Source organism: Anas platyrhynchos, chromosome 16, assembly GCF_047663525.1.
Source record: "Anas platyrhynchos isolate ZD024472 breed Pekin duck chromosome 16, IASCAAS_PekinDuck_T2T, whole genome shotgun sequence".
In the NCBI taxonomy this organism is placed as follows: Eukaryota; Metazoa; Chordata; class Aves; order Anseriformes; family Anatidae; genus Anas; species Anas platyrhynchos.
The window spans coordinates 10086606-10107451 of NC_092602.1; the positions used below are offsets into that span (position 1 = coordinate 10086606).

At 40.2% G+C, this 20846-nt stretch overlaps 1 protein-coding gene across 4 annotated transcripts in view; it reads left to right on the plus strand.

Annotated features, from left to right (window-relative positions):
- PPM1F (protein phosphatase, Mg2+/Mn2+ dependent 1F) overlaps window positions 1-17360 on the plus strand; it is a 34059-nt gene extending 16699 nt beyond the window's left edge. For 2 of the 4 annotated variants that reach the window (XM_027470191.3, XM_027470192.3), the window contains exon 7: window positions 26-8702. In XM_027470191.3, coding sequence (XP_027325992.1) covers window positions 26-399 — 374 coding nt within the window. In that variant the 3' untranslated portion in view covers window positions 400-8702. Of the gene's footprint in view, window positions 1-25; window positions 8703-17278 lie in introns of those variants that run through there. The other 2 variants (XM_072024262.1, XM_072024263.1) reach the window with 2 other exon arrangements.
- Window positions 17361-20846: the final 3486 nt, after the last annotated feature.

Sequence of the window (20846 nt, forward strand, 5' to 3'; positions counted from 1 at the left end):
TCTTTGCTTTGATCATTTGTCTTAGGTGATGTATGTCAGAAACCCTACATCTCTGGTGATGCAGATGGAGATTCATTTGAGCTGACTGGTTCTGAAGATTACTTGCTCCTAGCCTGTGATGGATTCTTTGATGCTATCAAGCCTTATGAGGTTGTAGACTTGGTCCTAGATCATTTAATGCAAACCAAAGGAGTGGGTCTCAAAGCAGCAGAAAGACTGGTGGCTGCTGCAAAGGAAAACGGATCCAGTGACAACATCACTGTTTTAGTGGTGTTCTTGAGGGATCCACAGGACATCTTGGCAGATTGTCTCAGAGACACTAAGAGCCTTGGGGCTGGTGATGATGCTCAGGGCTCACCTTTTAATTTCCTCAGCTGTGAGGCAGCAGCCACACAGTGACAAAATCCACAACGTTCAAAAAAAAGTTCAGTTAAGGAACTGCTTTCCACTGAAGAAGCCTCTAATACAATAGGCAAAACGTGTCAGGAAGAAATGACAAATGGACAAACATTTAACAAAAAGCCAAGACTCCTTTTCCTGAGTTCCCATTTGTCTTTTCCTTCTCTTCCCCTCCCTTCAAAAACCACTGAGCAGACATGGAGATTTGTACAGCTATTTTGTCTCTGGGAGCAGAATTGTAAAATGTGTCCCAGGGCTGCTGGTCATTTCCCTCTGCCCTGGAGGTGGTAAGAAACATATATATAAGCTAGTGGGTGAGAATACCCATTTGTGAATTTTGAGTGAAAGTTTAAATTAGTGCTTAAGAAGAATGCTATATGTTATATTTAATTGTGATGTTACTATGGGATTTGGGAGGAGAGAAGCTGTCACTATCAAAGAAAAGCTTGTTACTGTGTGTGTGGTCTGTAGGAATGGGCTTGGTGCGTGAGAGAACTGGGTGACCAGAAGTAGCACACCATTGTGCTGTGTAAGTTACTTCTGTTCTGTACCAAAGATGATATTAAGAGAATGATGTGGCCTCTTCAGAGACGTTTAATTTTGTGTGTATGGAGAGGGGAAAATAAAACTGAATGCTCCAGAGAAAGAGCAAGAAAGCTAACCAGAAATATCCCAAGCAAGAATGATAGAAAATCAGCTGCTTTCGGGGATGCTCTGGTTTGTAAACTGGAAATCCAACATTTAACTGCACTGGATTATTTCTCTCTAACAAACACACTTTATTAGCTATCTGGCAACCTGAAAAGAAAGGACTGTTCTATATGAGAGAGATCCTTACAGTGTGTATGCTCTAGCAGTTAAATATGCTCTGTTTCTGCCACTCTTTTTTTTTTTTTTGTGTGTGTGTGTGTACTATAACAAATGAGAATTTTATTTTAATTTTAAGTGTTTATTTGTTTACTGAACTTTATGGTTGGAGGAATTTTTTGCAGTGTTACTTTATTTTGTTGTGGTTTTTATTTAAAGTAGAAGTTTAAAGCGACTGTATCTTTATTACATGGTTTTAAAAACTGACTACCCTCAAGTGCCTTAAATATTTCACCCAAGGATTGCTGGCTTCCTGTCATACTCTGGTGAGCCAGCTTGTAGTGTTTTTAAAATGTGACTTTTCTATTTCATTAATATTAATGTGTAATGCACTTAACTCTTTCACTTTTGTGAATGATTTTAGTGGGAACTAGGTTTCAAAAAAAAATCTCATTCGTTGTTGCCAAGTTTCGTGGCTTATAATAAAAGCCTCACAATGCTTACTGTGATTTGCCCCTGCCACATGCAAGAAGCCCTAGCTAGTTGATCATAAAGTAACAGTCTGATTTATCACAACTTTATTTAAAAAGAAATACACTTCCAACCTTCACAAGAAAATTTAATAACACAAGCTAGGAACATTTTAGTAATAGTTTTTGATTAATATATGGTTGATTTGACCATATTTTGTAAATTTTCAGGATCTAAACTTTCTAAGGAGATGTGAATCTAAGGTAAGGATGAAAGAGTCTTAATGAACATGTATTTTGTTTTGCAACTGTTAGATCCATTACATGCTAGAGCCCATGGCTGTGTTTTATCCTGCTTTGCTAGCCTGGATAGCAGAACTCAACAAGATCTGAAGGCTCAATGGCAAATGTGTTAGTAATTTCTGCATCTAAACAAGAAATGTTTTACATCTGGCAGCAAGATTGTATGCCTAACTTAGAAGCACATGGCATTGCAATATGTCAGTCCTGTTGATCAAAATGTGTTGAAATGTAGTGTTGCTTAGGGAAGTAGAAGAGTTGAGATGACTAAACAAAGGCAAGAACAGCAGTGTGCTTATGTCCATGCTGTTTCTGAACTGTCAGCTGGTGTGGGCAGTGCAGTTACCCGGGTGACTTGAGCCTTTTGCCAGATTATTGTGGGTGATCTTAGAGTTTAACACAGCCTCTCTTCCATGAGCTACCATCTCATTGCATAGCAACCCAGACAATGACTTTGTTGTTTTGCTGAACAACAGTTGCTTTTCCACTGAGAAGGTTGTAACCACTTCTCCATCCTAGATTTTGCTGTCCTAAAATACATGGTGAAAGCTTTCTATGAGGGTAGCCTGGTAGGGTAGGTGTTAATTTTTGTAGTGAACCTACTTCAGATAAGGAAGCCTTCAGTCCTGCATAATCGTGATTAGTCTCCCATTGCTATGATTTCTAACCCAGATATTCAGAATCATGCTAAATTCTGATGACCACTAGTGCCTCTTGGTGTCTTGGAAATAGAGTTCTCAATTCTTAGTATAGTAAGATTCATACAGAATTGTTTGATTTCACAGTTATCTGAGGTTTATCAGGAGCGGGGGGAAGCTATTGTATTCATGAAGGGAGGAATGAAATGTCAGTAAGTTCGTAGTATAGCTTAGTTTCTGAAATTTGCCAGGTTTCCTGAAGGAACTAAACAAGCCTAATTCTTTGTAATAGGCCTTTTATTTTAACCTCTTTGAGCTGATTTGCAATACAGAAGAAACAGTCTTTCGGTGTGGGCTTACAGCCATGTGAGAATGTCTTATCAAATTTGGATTTTTTTTTTTTTTAATGGGAGAAAAGTAAAATACACCTTTACAAAGCTGTCTGTGGTAATCATAAACTTAATTCTTAAGCTCAGAATGCAGAATTTCTCCTCTAAAGCATAAAAGTTGTTTTCCTTCTGAATAACCAATTACATCATTTCTTTGATCCTTGTGAGCAGGAATAACCTTTTGAAATTAGTACAGATTTCAGAAGAGATAGAAAATATTTCTCCAATTTTCAGCAACTTCTTACTAGCTTTAAAAAAAAATTGGTCAGATCTGTAGGAGATGTAAACAGGTTAAATATAGCAGTTTGTATCTTATCAGTGGAATAAGTAAGTCTTATGTCATCTGCAGTAAAATTTGATTTAATATACTATTTGGGGATGGAGAATTGCTTTTGGAGATGCCTTATTTGTTCTTGACAGTCTGATTAAAAACTATGGAAATTTTTTTATAACTCAAAAATACTTAAAAGTTTTGACTTGTAAATCAGTAAGGGAAGTATGAGAAAGGACACAACTATAGATTTTGGAAGAGAGCTTTCAAAATGTTATTGAAAATCACAATGGATGGTCTTACTATCCTTGGGTTGGCATGCAAACTCCAGTATTTGTTTCACTTGTGACGTTACTATTACTTTTAGTAGCTAGCAGCTATAATGCATAATGCTGTTAAAAGAAGCCTCACCAGTATGGGTGGGGAGGAGACGGGTAAGAGCTCTAGAAGAAGATAATGAAGTTGAATTAAATATTCCAAAATATATGGAATGGTGCTATGTTTAGTATTTTAGTTTATTAATTTGAAGTACTAATCTGCTATGTTAGCTTTTCTTATCATTCCTCTTAAAATTTTCTGGATTTCAGGTGTTCGGTGTTTTTTTTCTTCTGTTGTTTTCCTTCTCTCCCTTGGGTTTCAACAGTACGTAGTTGTGGTGAGAGAACGATCTCATCTCTCCAGGCCTTCCAAGCATCATCTACAGTATATTATGACTTGTCCACCAGTGTTCAATTGGCTAATTTGCCTGTCTCCTTGTTGTCTTTCTACTGGGTATGAGCCTTCATCAAAACCAACGTTTGAGTCTAGTCAAAATCTATGAAGCTGTAGAAGTTAGCTGAAGGATTCAAGACAAATGTTCAATGAAAAATTATTTTCATATTTTACTAGACTTCAATTGGATGTCTGCTGCTGCATATTAGCACCCAGCACCAGAAAAATTACCTTTCAAAGGAGCCTGCATCTTTGAAACACAGCATTCTTAAATTCTCACATTGTGCTTGATTGAAAACCAGCTTTAGTCATGCTGCTTAGTGGGTATACAATGTAGTCCTTGTAGTTCTGGGTAATTCATACTTCTGCCTTTCTTTCCTTCCCTGCTCCACCCTCTCCTGCAAAGAAATATGCCTAAGACAGTAACATCTTCTGGGTGTGACATAGATGAGATTACAATTTTACAAACTGCTTTTGTTTTTTGTTGTGTTTTTTTTTTTATTTTTTTATTTTTTCCTAATATAGAGGATAGAAAGGCAGGAAAAATTTTAGAACAGAGGGAGATTAAGCAAAATCCACCCTCTAAGTGATGGAGGAGTGAAAGAGAGAGACAGGAGTGCATTTAAGTATTATTAATGCCTATTTTAAAAAGGAAGTGGGCTGGAAAATAGAGCTACAAATGTCAGTTCTTTAGAGTGAAATACCAGTGCTTGGAAGAATTAGAAACACACCCATTAAAAAGGCAACGCTCAGATGCAGTAACTCTGTCTTCAAACAGCCAGGGAAGAAATCACAATAAAAGCATCCTAGGTGACTTACTCTGACCCCTCGGCACTGTCTTGGATGTTAATGCTACTAAATGGATTTTTTTTTTTAAAACGTCTTTACGTGTAAAGGAGTGCTAAGAGGGAGCATTCGGTATACGCAGTCACTGGTCACTATGCAACTGCTGCCACGAGTAAATGCCATGAAGTGTGTTAATGAGTTGGTGCTGCTGGTAAGCTCTCACGAGATGAGTAATTGGACACAGAGTAGTTACATCAGAGCTGGCAGTTGAATAGTGTTAATCACAGTGATGACTTTAATAGCATTTAATAGACACTTATCTGAATTCAAAGTCAGATGAGATATCGCTCTTTTTAAAAGCGTTTCCAGTGCTATTAGCTTTCTGTCACGAAAAAACACTAAAATTTCCATTTTTTCGTTGGATGTTGGGAAAAGTGCTTCTCTTGCTTTCTGAATTCGGGAGATAAGTTGGCTGTCTGCATTGGAGAGCCCATTCTCAGTTGATAGGTTAAAGCAGCTGTTTGGGGTTGAAACTTCCCTTTTAGCAGTCCTTTAAAAACAAGCAAAAATGTGGTTCCAGAACAAGTGGCTGAGGAACATATGTGTTTCTAAATGGTGTGGCACAAAAAGCCATAGCTTTAAGGAGCCAGCAAATACCCTCAATATGTAAAGGAGAGAATCAGTGAATTGAGGTGTTTAACGCCTAAATTAAGATTGCAGCTCCATTCTTTGTGTGATTACTTGGGTTCTCGTGGACGCAGACAATGCATAGCACCAGGCGAGGTATATTTCTGTTCTTAGAGTACCGAAGTAGCAAGCAAACGCTTTAGGGAGAAGGTGGGGGGAATGTTAGCCACAACAGAGCAGATTGCAGATGATTCATATGTAATTTATCTCTAGTTAAACCTAAATTAAATTTCCCTACTTAGGTCTGTTACTGTCCCTATTACAATTGGGCCTGTGCTGTCAGACAAAATCCTACTGGGAGGTAATGTTCTTTCTGTTCCCCTTTTTTAAGGAGCGAATGGCTCCTGATGGCTGGAACGCCTTTCAGGAAAGGTTGCAGTTGAAGAAAAAAGTTTTAAAATGAGTGCAAGACTTCCTAATCTACCCAAAGTTGCATGTGCTCTCTAAAGACATGGATAGCATGGCCATAGTTGTGCTGGAAAGGGATTGATTTTCTGCCAGGCCCATCATAACCTTTACAACTGACGGCACCAAAGCCACGAGGCTGGTCCTCCCTGCTTTCCTGAACCCCGCCACTAAAACAGCCAGCCCTGCTGAGCATTTGCTTTGTAGTGGTGACAGCTTGAAGAGCTAAGCCTGTCACTTTCTGCATACATTTTGTTTGGTTTTAATATGTTTAATGGATTTTACTTTGCATAAAGCTATTTTGATTGATTTCAGTAATGTCAGCTGAAAAGTAATCAAATGGAGGGAGCGAATCTGCACACGTATCTGTCATAGACACTTCTTAAAATACCCTAAAATAAGCCGATAGGCTCTCGTCATAACCTTATCTCTCCAAATAGAACAGGAAGCCAAAACCTTTCAAGAGAGAATCGCTTAAACCTTAATTTTGGTGTGACCCGCCAGAGCCCGAGCAGGCATGAGCCCTCCCCGCAAGCTGTTCAGTGCTGCCAGTTAATGTGTTTTCCAAGCTGTGCTTGCTGCTGCTGGTGCACACAAAAATAAACAAAAGACAGCTGTGTTGGCAGCACAGAAATTTAGCAAGACGCAGCTTTTGTCAAATAGGAGAGGACAAAATCAATAGGGAAAGAAATGTTTTCAAGCTTCTTGGAATGCAAACAATTGAATAAAAAAAATGCAACATAGAAGAGTTGGCAGCGTGCTGTCAGCTTAAAACCACTGTTTTAAGCAAATAAATTTGGCTGCTTTGTAATGTTTGCTCTGTTTTGTTAACAAACTCCTCTCAGTCAGGGTTTCATGTCTTGTTGATATGTGCTTTCTAGTCTGAAGAGAGAAGATACATTCAGCTCCTTAGAAAGTTACATTTATGTGGGTTTTGTGACTACTCTAGTTGAGAGAAAATTCTGTAATCATACTGTAAACTATTAACCTGATTACTAATTCCTGGGAGATACTCATATATCAAGTACTGAACTTACAAATGACGAAGTGGTTCTGGATACCCATGCACAAGAACATCAGTCTTCCCTAATCTAGTTGATCACTTCTTGGTTTGTTATCATTTGTGTGGCAGTACCTTTGGCACATGAAGGGTTTGTCACCTCGGCAGATGGACCTGGAAGGTTGGATGATCACTCCCTGAAGGAAGTACTTATCCTTTTATCTAAGGAATGATTATACCTTTTGGGTATCTAAGGCTAAAGAGATAATAGCTAGGAAACTAGGGAGATCTTAGAGGGACCTTCTCAGGACAATTAGATTCTGTGGCTTCTCTTTTTCATGCTGCCCTTTCTAACTTTGTTAAAAGGCATTCTGCTTAATACTGGATGATTAATACTACTGTCTTTTTTTTTTCTCTTCAGTGTATTTGAAAGAATGTCATGTTTAATAATAGCCAGATGTTAGCTTTGTTGAGGGTTAAAACTTCACACCTTTTTTTTGCCAGTATAGCGTTTCTTACTTACTCTTCTTAAAGTCAGTCCTGCTCTCTCTCCTCCTCATTCTCTTCCTAATTTTCTTTCTGCTACCTTTTATGGCCTTTTAACACTGTCAGCCTCCTGCTACCGCTGACCCCCCTCCCCCCCCCAAAAAAAAAAAAAAAAAATCATTGCTTAACCAGTAAACCCTGTTGGCTGTTAAGTCAGTTTAGTTGCCTCTGTATAATTTCAATTTCATCTATGTTCATAGTGAAGTAGTCTGATCTTTGCATGCCTGCAACACCAAGAGCATGGAAAGTACCAGGTCAGCTAGGAAGATAAGAGACTAGAGCAACTGTTCTATTATTGGCATAGCCCACTATTGGATGGGTAAGAAGAAAATCCTGTTATTTGCATGCTATTATATAGGAGTACTTGAGCTTTTTTCAGGTAAGAGTAGCTCTCATCGTGGATACAGGACTCGAGAAGTATTCTTGTCTCTATTTTCTTGTTCCTGCAGATTGTCTGTGCTTTCAAACATTTGCACTGTTTGGTGGGAGGGGGAAAGCTTTCTAAGTTTCTTCAGTGCTTCATTTCTCTCTTTCCTGCGCTAGTTGACTGAACAGACAGGCTGCAGCATACCGCGTGGCTAACCAGCCTCTCAGCCAGTGTACCTCTTCAGTGTCTGCTCTATATAACAACCTCAGTCCTTTGCTTGTTTAGTGGTAAGTTAGACTTCTGTAACTACTCCTGCTGACATAAAAACGTGTCCTTATCAGTATTAAAGTAGTCTAAGAGCAGAACTGTTGCTTTAGGCACATTTCTTGCCACTGTGTTGGCTAATGAACCTTGAATGAAAGTAAGAATGGCCAGTGACTTTGAAGTAGGAGCTGTTAGCCAAGTGTTGTAGAACTGTAGTCTTTATTTATTTTGTATGTTAATCTGCACTTGTGACTCTGAGCAGAAAAGCTGCAACACAGCAGGTTTTATAAGCTGTGGCTTAACCAGTTTCTAGTATCTTAAAAGTCTTATTTAAACTGACTGGTTCTGCTCACAGCTCAGAAACTTGTTGTCATTGATCATTACATGCTATGCATATTGTATGTTCATTTATATGGATTATTCTAATAGTGCTTGAGTGTATTATCCTACATTACCATATTATATATATATATGTATGTATGTATTGCATGAGGTTTAATTTTTTTTGTATTGTCACTTTTGTATTCACACGGTGCCTCATGTATCTATTTGCATATTGCAAGAAATTGTTTCAAAGCAGTGATTGGAAACAAGTGGGGATAAGAATTCTTCACTGTAGGATCTGATGTTTCCGAAGTATTAATAAAGCATAGTGATTTGAAGTGTTGTTTGTTTCTTTTCTTCAATGTATTTATCATTTTAATCCTTCAAGTACCTGGACCCATTGCATTATCTTTGAGTGGGTTCCCTGTCATACTCACAGATGTCACCAAATCCTCCTTTCTTCCATAGGGTCTTTCTGGGAGGAGAGACCAGTGGAAGCACTAGAAGGAAACAATCCTTGGGATTACAGAGCATGCTTACTTGAAAAGGTGGTGTTGCTAAAGCCATGTTAGAAAGCCTGTGTATCTTGAATTCATTGATCTGAGCTAAGTTTTCTTTCGTCCTTCTTACCAGCTACCAACAATAATAATGCAGGGTAAGTTATGGGGTAATGATCAGAAAATCCCTGTTTCAGAAGAGGTGGTGAGAACTTGTTTACTTGCGTATTTGTTAAAGAAAGGGTCTGGAAGCACATAGGGTTAATTTACTACAGAGCATAGAGAAAGTTTTGAGAAGGATGGTAACTTTCAAAGTATAATGATGGACTTGGAAGCTAAGCTGATCTGTGATGGTTTCTGAAGTGCTGGTATTCATTTGCTCAAGAAAGGAAGTTGTAAAAACAGCAGGACAGAGGTAACAGTTAACAAAACACAAGGTCTAACAGACTTGGGAATCTGAGATAGGCAGCTTGTCTAAATGCTGTTGCGTTTATCCTAGGGAAGAAGAAAAAAAAAAGTCTAGTAAAACCAGGATGCTGTGTCAGAGGGAAGCAGGTAAGGTATTTCTTGAAATACAAAAAATAAGGATCAGGATATTTGAACATCAGACCAGATCTCAAATCTCCTGAAAATACCTTCCTTTTCATGGTTCTAAATGTTGTTGCTTTTTAAATTTTAATTTAACTTTTTAAAGAAGAATGCCGGGGTGAAAATTCACTTGTAATAATTTCTAAAGAAGTAGTAAATTCTCAGGAAAGTGTAAGTTGGAGATTTGCTTGACTAGCTTTAGAAGCAGTTTCCGAACAGGTGATTTTCTTAGCTTACCAGGGAACATAAGCAACAGTTAACTGCTGCTGTTCTTTCATGGGTATGCAAAGCAACTATGGGAATCCATCATCCGGGTAGATCCACAATCCAAAGGCAGCTACAGCTATTCTTTACTGATAACACAGAGCTGAACTAAATCACTCCAGTGTGTTGTAGGCATACTTGGTACTTCCTATAGATCTGAGCCTTGTTCCAACTGCAGTTAGGTGGTATTTGAAGAGAAAAAAGTGAACATGACTGTTGTTTCTCCTTGCTGGTGTCCAACATCGGCTTTTCTGTCTCCTTTTGATTAGTAGAAGGTGAAAGCCAGACATTGCTGAATCTTTTTGGCTGTGCAATCTTACTTATATTTTCTTCCTCATCTAGCAAATCTCCAATACACCATGTGCCCAAAATGGGGCTCAGCCAATCTTCTGCTCTGTGCTATCAGTCATCCGCAGTTCTCTGAAGCTGGTGGATTTGAGCAAGAAGCAGTTAATTAGCCCATGGAAGCAAATATAAAACTTTGATTTAAAACTACATGAGGCTGGAGTTGGATGCTGTTGATAAGGTTCAGTGTGTCCAAACCATACAGTTAATGACAGAAGCATTATCTGCCCCAATCGTTTGACAAGCAATAGCAAATCTTCATGTCCCGTTTAACTGCCTCCATTTAATGTATGTTTCTTTGCAGACAACGTGCAGTAAAATCTGATGCCGCTCATTTCCCAGGCTGTAGAAAGTAATGAAGTAACAGTGGTGATGAGGTAGATGTTTCTGCTTCAGCCTGAATTAGTGATTGTTGCAACACAAATGAAGACTATTTAATTCTCATAGAGCTGCTCAGTTGGCCTTAGCTAGTGTTTGCTGTTTTCCTCCAGGTTCTCTAGGAAACTTTACTGAGGGTTGTTAATCAATTCTTCAAGTCTGTCAGATTGGCGGGGGATAGGCATTTCCACACACCTGGGAAACAGTGAGCAGCAGTGCTTCGTCGGAGACTGGAAGAACTTTAAGAAATACGGGTTTTCTTGTAGGAATGCAGGGGATTTCAGAGGTCTCTACTCACTGGCGAGGGACAGACATAGCAATTTCTACATCTAGATCAAGATCATTCAACTAGCACTGATACAAATTACAGGCTTTCATGTTAATAGTTTTTTTTTTTTTTTTCTAAGAAATCAAGTGTAAGCTTGAATATGCCATGCAGAAAGTCACTTGTAAATTGTGTAGAGACTGTAGAAGGTATTAACCACTTGTTTCAACATAGTGATAGTGCAGTTTTATATATACAACCAATGTCTTATGGTGGACATCCCTTATATAATCTGTTTTTTCAATGTGTTAAGCTGTTCTTGAACTTCTCTGTTTTGGATATCTTACAAAATCTATTACCTGTTGCGCTATAGCTAATTCCTAATGTTTTGTTAGATGCTAATACTTTTTGACTCCAGTTTAAAAAAAAAAAAAAAATGTTTTGAAGTTTGGATTTGCCACATTCTCATGTTGTTATGTTGAGCTGTTTGGAAAGAATCTTAAGTTCTCATTAGAATGAGAAAATATTTAAATGTTTAAGTGGTGCAGCTGTTATCAAGCCTTGAGATATAAGTAGCTCTTGGAAGGAAATATTTTGAACATGCCTTGACAAATGTAAACCTGCTCACTTTATGCAAGAGTTCACCATATGCTTGAGGCATATTATAAGGCAAAAACAAGTCCTTTGCATAGCCTAAAAGAAAAATTCTAGCTATGCTGTGGTGGGCCAGAGTAGCTATAGTACAGTACTTGAGTCTGCAGTTTGGTGATCTGTCTTCTCTGAAAAAGATTGCACAAACAGTAGAGAAAGACTTGCTTCCCCACGTCATGAGCCAGCCTGTGACCTCCTACTCGACCTGACTTTTCTGTGTAGATCTACGTCTCTCAGTCCTTGCAAGTGACAGGGAATTGCTCCTACCTCAAGGTAAGGCAGGAGGGGCTCGCTACGGAAAAAGCCGGCTGCTCCGCTGGTGCCTGAATGCTTTCAGGTCTCTTTGTTTCTGCCCCTAGAGGGCTCCCTCCTTCCTTTGGCCAAAGCAAAACGAGGGCGATAGGAAAAGATACCCGATGTTGCCTTTACCACAAGCTGTTCCTAAGAGCCCTCTGTCCGCTGTGTCATTCCCGTCATATTTTTATCTTGCAGTTAACCACTGGAAAGCTGAGTCAGAAAAATTTATTTGCATGGTAATACCTTCTTTCCTACCCCATATCTTTTAAGAAGTTGCAATGATTCTGGCACTAATACTGTGTTTTGTTTTCTTACTGGCTAAATTTCAGCTAGTTGGTTCAGGAAGGGATGCAGCTTGTCCAACGACAGAGCTCTGATAACGGCCAACAGCAGGATACTGGAGCCAGTGCAAGAAGCCTTTTACATAGGAGGCAGGAGAGTGGTAATTCATAACGAGTGGGACTAAGATGTTAGAGGTTGGAAGTAACGTTCGTTCCTTTTAGCACCTCTTAGAATAATAATAAAAATGTGAAGTCTTGTTTCTCTTCACATAAGATGTAAAAGATATTTCTCTGTGTGTTTATCAGTGTACCCAAGAGACCTCACTTTTAGTCTAGAGCACAGCTCCTTTGCAGAATGAAATTCCGGTGTCAGTGTGGGGAAAGGAGGAAAAAAAAAAAAAAAACAACACCAAAACCAACAATGGAACAGAAGACACTTCAGGTTTTCTGTGTAATTAATTATAGTCATTTAAAAATCTTGTGCGCAGTCTTTGCTTGAAGAAGTTCTAAGCTATAATTAAGCCAAGCTGCTAACGATGGATCTAATTGTTGGGTTACAGACAGGCGCAGGTAATGCGAGTTGGGCCACTGACATCAGATATTTCACCCAATTGCTTTCTGTTGATGCAGCTAATTCCACACAACTGTTCCAGCAGCTGGAATGATTGGCATGAGGTGAAGCCTGGATGCCTGTCAAGAGTTTTCCCTGGCAGACTTAACTGGCCAAATGTCATTGGTCTTTAAAGGTACTGTGTCCTTGGTATTGGCTCTGCAAAGATATCTGGGAGCAAAGCTCCTTTAGCAATGCTCCTCTGAAGTCCCCGATATCGAAGGGCTTAAAATGGGAGAATGAATTAGATGCTGAAATGGCTCTGCAAACTCTCCCTTTTTTATTGTATCAGTCACGTGTTTCTGAAGAAACATGCAGTTGAGGCAAAGGTCAAGTTCAACAGTGTAGTCAGATACTGCTGTGGCATTGGTAAGTCGGCTTTTAATAATAAAAAGAAATCCTTGCCTCCATCTTTCTGTCCCATCCTTCAATGGATTTTCACCTCCAAGGTACAGAGAATGTCACATCATACGTGGAAAGACCTTTCTTTTACTGCAGAACTACAGCTGTGTGCCTGTATTGGTAATTGACGAGAATACTGCGTAAACATCCAGTGTGGACATCCACTATTAAGGTTACATTGAAAGCCTAAATACAGGGTGCTTGGAAGTTACCAGCTGAACCATTGAGACAACCTTCCTGCTGTGCACTGCAGTGCATATTTATTAGGGTATTTTGGGGAAAGTGTTTCACATTCTTATTTTTCAGCTGACATTAAAACCTGTGAAAAATATTTTCATCTAAATTTATTTTCCCATTATGTTCTTTCTCACAACAATGTTTAAAAGGCTGTTTTTTGCCTTAATTGTGGCATCTCAATTTGTTTTGGTTTTGTCTGCTGTCTAAAGTAAAAGAATTATGGATCTGTATTCTTAATGTTAACCCCCTTTGTAACTGCTGGCTGTTACTTATTTAATCATTTATTTGATAGTGTTAGAAAGAAATTAGGAAATGGCTAGCTTCTGCAGGGTAAAAAAGAGAGGGTATCCAAGCAATTTAGTATCTTTTAAGTAGTTTAAGAAAAAGCTAATTAATAAATTGTAATCGAAATACTAATGCAAACCGTTCATTTCTTCCCCCTACTAATAATCACCTCTTGTAATGGGAAGATGCGTTGAAAAGGCCTGCCCTTACCCTCGGAAAACTGTCTTCTAATATTTTCTTGTTAATGAAATTTTAAGTCAATGAGCTGTTCCCAAATAGTAATAGGCCAAGCCAGGATGTGCATTAGCAGGCTAATGGCAGGCATCCTGCCTTGCTGAAGGCACTGCGGCTCACAGCAATCCTCTAGGAGTTGGCTGCACCACTTGGAGCACTTAATCCTGGCTCTGCTAAAGCACTTCTTGTCCTCCCATTGTCTCCTTTGGGAGACTGCTCCATTGACTAATAGATCTCACTGTCAGGATGTCTTTCCTCTTCTTCAGTCCTACTGATCTCAGTTCCAATGCATAGAACTGTAACTTCTTTGACTACTCTTTAATGAAATCTTAATAAAGACAAAAAGCCATCACATTTATATTCATATCAAAAATGGAAACTAATCTGGTTTTCAGTCTTCACTGTAATAAAACTTGTAGAACTAACTGTTCTACAGATTTTAGTTAAATGCTGCCTGCATACGTTTCAGGCTGATGGCAGTGAGATCTGGAAATCAGCGAGCATAAATCCACTCATAAATAAAAGTACTGGGATTTGGAATCTGTCAGTGACCGATGTGTGCCTGTGACATGTAGAAAAGCTGGCAGCTAATGAAATCAGAGCTGAGCTGCTCAGTACTCAAGGGAAGTTTGTGAAGTTTGAACGCGCTAGTTGAGATGTCACAGGGAAGCCAAGGGCTGGGGGTGTCGAACAATGACCACCGGGGCTGCATTTGCAAGGAAAATGGTGTCAGTGTGACAGCAGCCTGCAAAGCTCTCTGGCTTGTGCAGTGTGAGCTGCTTGCAGTCATTGCTGGCTGCTGAGAGGGGCTGGTGTGCAGGAAGTAGCCGGGGAGAGGTTTTCACAAGGACCTGTTGTTTGGTTGCTCAGATTATATCAGTGTTCTGGCTATTGAGAGGGATTTGGCCTTTTTGCTTGCAGCTTTATTTATTTTTTGCCTGTTCTCAATTCTCTTTGTGAATACCAATATTCTGAGTCACCCAGAACGATTTCTGCCTTCATTAGAGATTCCTTCCAGCTCCCCTTCAACTGCCTGTAGGCTGCTGCCTGCCCCTGCCTCCCCCTGTGCACTTTGCTGCACGGATTTAGCTCTCAGTATTCCATCACTCATCCATTCGTGCAGCTCTGGCAGTTGAATACCTTCATCCATATTAAACTGGATTGTACCTTTGGTTCTTTGCACAACTTGCTTTCTTCACCTGACCCCTTCTGTACTGTCCCTGCTACTACTGATGTGTGTTTTCAAGCATTTGAGATGTGGAATATGGCCATAGTTTATCCCTGGCCTACAGCAGCTGTGCTTAGAGCCGATCAAGTGCAATGGTTAGACCAGGGACCTGGGCATCCAAACCCTGGAGTAAAACAGCATGTTTGCTTCTTTGATAAACTTTGGTGTTTAAATTGCCTACCGTATCTACACCACGCAAACAGGATTGTGTTTCTGGAAACCTAAATTAAAAGATCCAATATAAATTAGAAGCAATTGTATAGTTCTTTAATGGATATTCCTACGTGAGTTGCTGACCTCTGTGGTACTCAAAAGCTTGAGCATAAGAAATCTACAAATCAATAAGGAAAATAACCTGGAATGGAGGATGGGTCTCATTACAGCGCTAAGTGTCGATACAGTAGATGTCTTAATGCTAGTTAATGACTGTCCCTAATGGTATTCAAACAATGTACATTTGCTTTAGCTTTTTTCAAAGTCCAGATAAGCTGCTCTGAGCTCTCTTAATGATGCGAATTATTTAACGCTCATTTGTATGCAGTATGCTCCTGCTTTGAAAGTACTTCACAGAATTCAAGCCAAATTCAGCCTTGCAGCTCCACTGAAGTCAGTGCTTGTCTGTGCATCTGCTGGTAGTTTTTGCTTGAAGAGTTAACTTCTTGTTGCACTGATTTTATTTTATTTTTAAAGGTAGTATCTGCAAAGGGTTTTTAGTCACCCTTCTCCCCTCCCTGGTAGAGTAGCTGTAAGTACAAATGCTGTTCTGTTGATTCTCTCATCTCCCTCTTAAGCCCTGCAGAATGAGGACATGCTAAGCAGAAAATACTTTTCTGTATTCTTTCCTTTCCACTACTTTGCGCTTCTTAAGCACAGTTCTGCTGATATATGGCACTTCTAAAAAATCATCCTGCGAAGAATCTCTGCCTGCCATCAGATGTATGCAAGAAGCTGAGTTCCTGTCTGTGGCCCATTTTTGGGTTAACACAACGTGAACTGGTGGAGGCCAAGTCACGTACAATTCTGCAGGTTAGTTCTGCTCAGTATAGCAACGTAAGGATGCGCTTTCTTGTGGCTGATAGCAGTATGGTGTGGGAGCCTGAGCTGATATTTTGAATAAAAGTAGGTGCTGGAAGGTGGAACAGGTATTCTTAGTTCAGACATATATTTTCGTGTTTGACATTATAACTGCAATATTCTTTTAATGTAATTTTTAACTCAGCCCCACTATGTTTTTAGCATGCACATTAAAAGAGAAAAAAAATCATCTGCAATCATATCATTCACTCCCCCTGGGTAATGGGTAGGGGTGTGATTTTGAGCTTACAGCACAGACCTACAACTCTACTGCCTGCACAGAGTAAGTAGGAGTAATGGAAAAGCATCCTTTCTAAATGTACGTGTCACTAGAATGGGCAGAGATGTTTCTTGTCAGCTGTTAAGATATTTGCTGGCAGCACAGGGATGAGTGTTGAGATGTGGGAATAATGGGTTCATTTCCAAGTTCTACAGCGGATGAATCTAGATGTCCTGCTGCCTTATTCTGTATAACGTTATCACAGTGTATGACTGCTTCCTCTCTCCCTGTCCTGTAGCACAGCTTCCAGCTCCTGGCCTGTGCTCATCTTGATCTCCACAGCATGGTTCCTTACCCCCCAGCTCCTCCCTCCTTGCTGCTTGCCCATCCCTTTTGGCCTGCATCTCTCTTCCCTCTCTCCTGCTGGGGATGGCTGTAATCCCCAGAGGAATGTGGCCCACAGGCCTCTGCAGGACCTGGGCGTGTGACTCCAGAGAGCCTGCGATGGGGAATGCAAAGCAGGAAAAAGCAATCTTGAGGTCTCTTCCAACCTAGAAATTCTGTGATTCTGTGATTCTGTGATCTCGTGTCACCTGGCAGCACAGGGAGGGGAGAGCTGGGGATCTGCGGGCTGCTCAGTGTGCTTGGCTCTCCAGTTGTCTCATCAGACAGAAAAATAGAGGCTAGACTTTTCGGCTGCATGTGTTATTTCCCTATTCATTGTGTCTGGGTGATGTATTCTCTGCCTGTGGTTTTAATAAATGTCTTTCTAAGCTACTTTCTGCTTCAGTCCCCCTTGGGATAGCTCTTTCCAACTCAGCTGCATCAGTATGCTGAAGATGTTAAGTTGAACGTGTGGAACGGGAAAAAGGAGAACTTCCCATAGAGCATCTAAGGAAGCTTTAATAATATCACTATGAAGCTGCTGTATGTTACAAACCTCACCTGAATGTTAAGTTGCACAAAGCTCTCTCAATCATATTAATTCCTCCTCCCTCTCTCTTTTTTTTTTTTTTTTTTTTTTTTTTTTTTTTTTTTTTTTATGTATATGTCCACAGAGCACTCAAAAGCATTTGCAAGGAGAATCCCAAACTGCTGTTAGGACGCAGACTTGTGCTGGGTTCTAATAATACCTTGCAGGTAGGATGTTGCTGTGTTTTAGAGCATCCTGAACATTTCAACGGGGATATGGGGGGGGGGGAGGGGGGAAATCATTGTTCTGTGTTTGGAAACTAAGTTTAGTTCTATGTAGTAAGCACCCATCTTAACCCTGCTAGAGCAGAACTACACCCCTTTTCTAGCAGAAACCAGAGTTGTTGTTAATTAATGTCTTGCTGAAAACTAAGTCTTTGCCATCTGTTCCGCCCCCTCACTACGAATGCCACTCTCATTATGTTGATTATGTAATTAAAAATGAAAATATATTTTGGTAGAGTGCTGCATAGGCATCTGTGCTGATTCTTCTGTTCCTATTCGCTGCCCCCTGCCCCCCAGCCCATACAAAAAGGAAAAGACAACAATTGTTTGGCTCGCCAGGAGCTTTATGCTGAAGCTGTGGCACTGGCTGCCAGACTGGTGCACGTCATGGGAGCAGCCACTTGAACCCTGCTGTGTTTGAGCTGCGAATCCTTCGGAAACCCTGGTTATTAGGTTCATGAGAAATCCGTGGCAGGAAGCTGCCCCTTAAACTGAAGCGGCTTTTAGTTCTTGTGATGGGTTAACTTGAATCCAGATCAAGAAAAGTGAAAAGAAAAGAGGCCTGGCTACTTTATAAGTGATAGCGTGACCTCTGAGATCAGCGAGGCTGCTCGTGTTACAAATATGGCCTGTGTCTATCTAAGGGTGGAGGAAGAGAAAAAGAGGAGGGGTAGCTTTCCTGTAAGTGGGTTAGAGCAATTACTGAGGTCTCTTACAGCAAATGAAGTTGTCAGTGTGAGTCACATTCCCTTTTTTTCCTCTCCCTGCCAAGTTTTAAGCAGTAACCAGACAGGGAGGAAAAAAAAGGGAAAAGTAACAATGGAGAAAAGTTGAACTGAAACAACCCTTCATTCAGGGTATTGTTTGACATTTTAGTTCTGATTGTACATAGAGATAAAGGGTCTATAAATATCCTGTCTGCTGAAATTCCTTATCACAACATCGCCTGTCAGCTGAACAAATAGGTTAGGTTCTCCAAATACTACCTAATTACGTATGTAAATACAAAATTACTGATTATATCCCTGCACCACGTGGAGTGAAGGCCTGATCACTGGAAGGGACATTAACTTTGTCTGTTTTACGGAGAGATGCCCCAGTCTCAGGAGAGCAAGCGCCATGTACAGCTGTTGCTGCTGAATTGGTGCAAGCTCCAAGACCAGACTGAACGAAGCAACAAGATATTTATCTGGCTAACGAGACTAGATGAAAGCATATTCTGATGCTTTTGAAAGTATCTTAGCATTTAGTTCTGTTTAACAAATGGCTGGAAGCTTTTCTACTCTGCTTTAGAGCTTTTAATGAAGCATTGTGATTCCCATTGTGGTTGATTGTTTGACACTTTTATTATTACTGGTATGCATAGCGTTTTTTAATGTTTGACAGCTGGAGAAAGAAGTATTTTGTGCATTCAAACTTTTAGTACAAAGCTGCTGTTTTCCATTCTGCCTTTGTCTTTTATTCTTGCTGATGCAAATCAACGAAAGACAGAACTGATGAAATTACGTTTGTTTACTTTTTACTTGATAATAAGACACAGCCAGCCTTTTATAAAAGACAGAAATAGGGGATGTGAATGTTTCTACAGTATTTCTAGAAAGGGTTTTTTTCTTACAATATAAAGGCATTTATTTGTTTCATATGTCTTGATTTATAAGATAATGTGCACTTCCTAATGCATGTGGAATAAGAACGGAGCAATGAATGACAGTTAGCAATGGATTCCATTTGGAAAGCTCACAGCTTGTTGTTTTTCTTAATTCAACAGTATAAATGATCATAGCACATCACAAGATAAACACACCAAGATACCTCTGTCCTTCACAGTAGGACTGCCTCTGATCATTATTGCTTATTTGTATATAGCTATACAAAAAACCCACTCCATCAGCTTTGGCTTTATACACAGGTAATTGTTATTGGGTACTGGCTTTGATACATTGGTATGATATTGGAAAGAAACAATCACCGAGAGGCAGGGCTGCAGAAATTGGATACCCATGATTGTTTTGGTGAGTAATGCGCATGTCTTGTGGATTGTGTAATACTTTTTTTTTTTTTTAAATGCTTGTTCTGAGAAAGAAGGCCTGCATTTATCTATCTGGCTTGTGAGTGTGCATGCAGGCAAAAAGGTCCTGGATTGGGAGTACATTTCTAGATGTCAGTAGCTGCAGCAGAAAGATTTTGGAAGGAGTAAAAGGCAGAAACAGGAGAGGAAGATAATGAATGGAAAGGAGGTAGCAAGAAAGGCACTTTAAAACTGCTCTCATGATCACTGTTTCCTGCATTTTGACCAGAAAGGACAAAAGGGCAGCAAAGGATGGCAAAGGTAACAGAGGTGTCTGAAGGCTTTCCAGCAGTGTAGCCAAATCTCCCTGTTCTGCAGACAAAACTAGACTGACAGAGTGATATCACATGGCAGCTGAGCCAGATCTAATGAATTGCTGGTATCAAAAAGGGCAGTTCTGCTCCCAGCCTTGCTGCTTTCTTTATACAGGTCTGGTGCTTGTCTGGACCCTTTGAGTTTATGCAGCTCAATAAATGGTAAGAAAATGAATTCAGCAAAAATTAGTGAAGTTCCAGCCCAGGAGGGAAGGAGGGTTAGACACTGTGAGAAGCAAAACTGGAACTGCAATGAGTGGGAGAAGCATGGATGTCAGATTTTTGCTGCAGGTGTGGGGTGTTCTGGAGGATGCCTTGCTGCTACCCTACACCTAACTTCCCACTTCATCTCCTAGGTGGTGCCTCACTGAAAACGGCATGAAATGAGCATGGACTGATCAAAAGTCCATGAAAAAAAAAGTCCAAGAAAAGTCCATGAAAAAAGTCCAAGGAAAGACGCCTGGACAGGTGAAGGGAGGTAATCCAGCAGTGCCAGGCCACACAGCAGAGAAGGGAATGACCTGCTGCAGGAGCCCAGGAGGGTGTTGTCATGGGTATGAGTAGTGGAAGAGGAACCAAGAAGGAAACAGGACGTGTTCAGAATGACTGCAGAATGCTGCTGCAACAAGCACTGAGAAAATGCTGGAATATGGGGCAATGGTCCCATCTTGCTTATCCAGCTCTCGAAGGGTTTTTCTCGTGTATCCAGGTAGCAGGCCTGGAAGGGGGAGTCCTGTTTATTTCCATTATTTAGGTATACATTTCTCCAAATTGAGATTTGATAAGAGGACAGCTGCTGCATTTTTATTATTTGAGACAAGCGGCAGTAAAAGCTGTTCAGAGTTCACGATGGAAATGTATCCGCATATTGGCATTTATCCAGCTGTACTTCACAAAGGTAAATGGGACGTGAGAGTGGTATGCTGCCCCCTTTTAATCCATTTTCTATAGAAGGGGGTACTTTGCTTCTCTGCGGGAAAGGCCAGCACAGCTACTGTGCTAATAAATGCTCGTTTCTCACTGCAGCATATGGGCTTCCCAGACTCA